General features: G+C 36.8%; 1 protein-coding gene across 1 annotated transcript; it reads left to right on the forward strand.

Moving 5' to 3' along the window:
- Positions 1-460: 460 nt before the first annotated feature.
- On the forward strand, positions 461-2,302 carry LOC108361268 (uncharacterized). Its single transcript, XM_017613855.1, has 2 exons — positions 461-1,326; positions 1,400-2,302. The coding sequence occupies exons 1-2, from the start codon at positions 484-486 to the stop codon at positions 2,255-2,257; spliced, it is 1,701 nt and encodes a 566-aa protein (XP_017469344.1). The 5' UTR covers positions 461-483; the 3' UTR covers positions 2,258-2,302.
- Positions 2,303-2,710: the final 408 nt, after the last annotated feature.

Here is a 2,710-nt window from a genome sequence, read left to right on the forward strand (position 1 = left end):
GTTTACAATGAATCCACCATCCTCTACACCGCAAGATGAAGCAACTACATCAACAACTATCGAAAACCCAATGAGTCATATACCCAAGCATGATGTTACTGTTTTTGGTGTGTCTACTGATTTAACTGATCTTAATTTACCAACCCATCTGGATATCTTGAGATATTATTTTTACTTAAGCGAACGTGCTAAAACAGAACAAAAAAAGTTTTCCCATAAATCATTCACTATTCAAGTACAAGATAAGTTGATTGGAATTTGGGAAAAACTTGGTATGGAAATAATGCTGAAAAAAGTGTATTTAATAAATTGAATAAATTGCTTGACAAGTATCAAGAGCAAATCAAGAGAAGAAACAACACCCAACAATTTACAGAGTATGTAAAATCTCTGGAAACAATTTTTTACATTGGAACATGTAAATGCGATTTGAAGGCAGCTCCATGTGCATGCGGCTGGGTTCCCGAACGCCTCAAAGAGTTCATGCACGATCAACATAATCAGAGAAGACTAACAATGGATGCATTTGTGATGGAAACTGAAGAGCAAGGAGCAACGTCTATGTCATCAATGCCAACATACCAAGATCCCGATGATTCAACATACGCACCGCCACCGGTTCAAGAAGATATGGATAGAAGCACAAGTTCACAATACACAGAGAGATACGATTGTTTTAACTTTGCCTTGGTATGCGACAGATTTGGTGTGCCTGACAGAGTAGCATCAGCATTGGGAACCGCTCTTTTGCAAGATTTTAAAATTAAAGATAAGCATGGGAAACCTCTCATCATGGATAAATCGAAAGTTCGCAGAGAAAAAGAGAAATGCAGACAAGAAGTGCTTCGCAAACGGTTAGATGATACCAATTTGTTAGCGTTTTCATTCGATGGCAGAAAAGATGATACTTTAACGATAGATAAAATTGATGAGAAGTATCATACTAGGATGGTAAAAGAACCTCATCTTGTTATTTTGAGAGAACCCAATTCTGAATTGATTGGTTACGTAAGACTGGAACATGAAACCGCTGAATACGAAACAACCAAATTAAATGGTTTTTTCAACGATAAAAATATATCACTGGATGCATTAATTGGAATATGCACTGACGGTGAGCCAACAAACACTGGCCCACACGGTGGAATTATACGACGATTCGAATTGCTGTTAAAAAGACCATTGCATTGGTTCGTTTGCCTTCTACACTTCAACGAACTTCCGTTTCGGCATTTGTTTGAAGCTTTGGATAAATCAACCAGCACTGGACCAAGATCGGCAACCGGAAAACTGAGCCGTCAAATCGAAACTTGTGAAACTCTTCCGGTAAGTTATTGCTATCACTCATTTATTATAATTGTCAACCATTTTTAATTATTTTATTATTATATATTTTCAGGTGGTGGACGGCTTCCAGAAAATTGAGTTGCAAAATATGCCCCCTGCTCCAGAAAAAATTGAATTTTCCACCGATTCGAAGTACTTATACGACATGGCCCATGCAATTTCTAGCGGCGTGGTTCCGGTGGATCTGGCTAACATCAAACCAGGGAAAATTGTACATTCTCGGTGGCTCACCAAGGCCGCTAGATTATTGCGATTATATGTGACAACGGAAAATCCAGATGCAAATTTAAGAATTCTGGTTGAATTTATAATTAAATGTTATGTGCCAATGTACTTCAATATCAAGTATTACAGCTCTGTCGTGTACGGCAGTGCATTATTTTTCAAGTTCATTGGTTGGTCACGATTTCTAGAACCTCGTTTACGCAAAATTGTCAATCAAGTAATTAAAGATAATTCATATTATGCGCATTCGGAAAATATCTTGTTATCAATGTTGTTTGATGATAGCAAAGAAAAGCGCGACTGTGCCATCAAGAAAATTCTACGCTATCGAACCGATGTTGACGAGCCAATGGAACTTAGAGTTTATAAAAAACCAGATATAAACTTTAATTGCACAAGTTATACGGAAATGATCAATTTGAATGATATAAATATCGTATTTGAACCACCATTCACGCGAAGCATTCCGTACGATACATTGAAAGAATATTTAAATCAAGATGATCCACCGTTTAATGATCCAAAAATTCCATCACACATACAAGGAACGGAACGACATGTTCAATTGCTAGCTAGCGTTTCCAAACGGGTTATACCGGAAAATGTAGAGGCTGTTATGGCGACGACATTAGAGAGCCGTGCGAAATTGCCCAGACTTGAAAGTAAAAAAGACTTCAAACAATAATTTTTTTTAGTTTCTTTTCTATAACTCACTTAAATTAATTTTTTCATTTACATATGTTCTGACTAAATAAATTTCTTAAGAGAAAAAATAGATATTATTATAAATAAATAATAAATATTATTATAAATAAATAAATAAAAATAAAGAAAAAACATAGCCATTTAGCTGATTTTTTCATGTAAAGGCCAAAAATGGTGATTTTTTGAAATGATTGTATGGGGAACCCCCCAGGGGAGTTCCAGGGGGTGTGCCACTGGCATGGGTGGATCGGCCGTCCAAAGTTAGTGGGGGTCGGTCATACATTTGGACTCGATTGGAGCACTCTAAATGGGTCAAAGTGGGATTTTTCAAAATTTGCCCCTACCCAAAAGTTCGACCCAAATTGGGGGACATCAGAATTCGTTTTAGAGGTATGGTTCCTTCGGCAAAGTTTCTTATTTTGATCCCTAGAAT

Source organism: Rhagoletis zephyria, unplaced genomic scaffold, assembly GCF_001687245.7.
Source record: "Rhagoletis zephyria isolate East Lansing unplaced genomic scaffold, Rhagoletis_zephyria_1.1 Rzeph_scaffold_00726, whole genome shotgun sequence".
NCBI lineage: Eukaryota > Metazoa > Arthropoda > Insecta > Diptera > Tephritidae > Rhagoletis > Rhagoletis zephyria.

What these genes read in the sequence shown, in the direction of transcription:
- LOC108361268 (XM_017613855.1), top strand. Translation starts at nt 484, where the DNA reads ATGCACGATCAACATAATCAGAGAAGACTAACAATGGATGCATTTGTG. An exon ending in AAACTTGTGAAACTCTTCCG is followed by an intron (nt 1,327 to 1,399) that starts GTAAGTTATTGC and finishes ATATATTTTCAG; the next exon opens with GTGGTGGACGGCTTCCAGAA.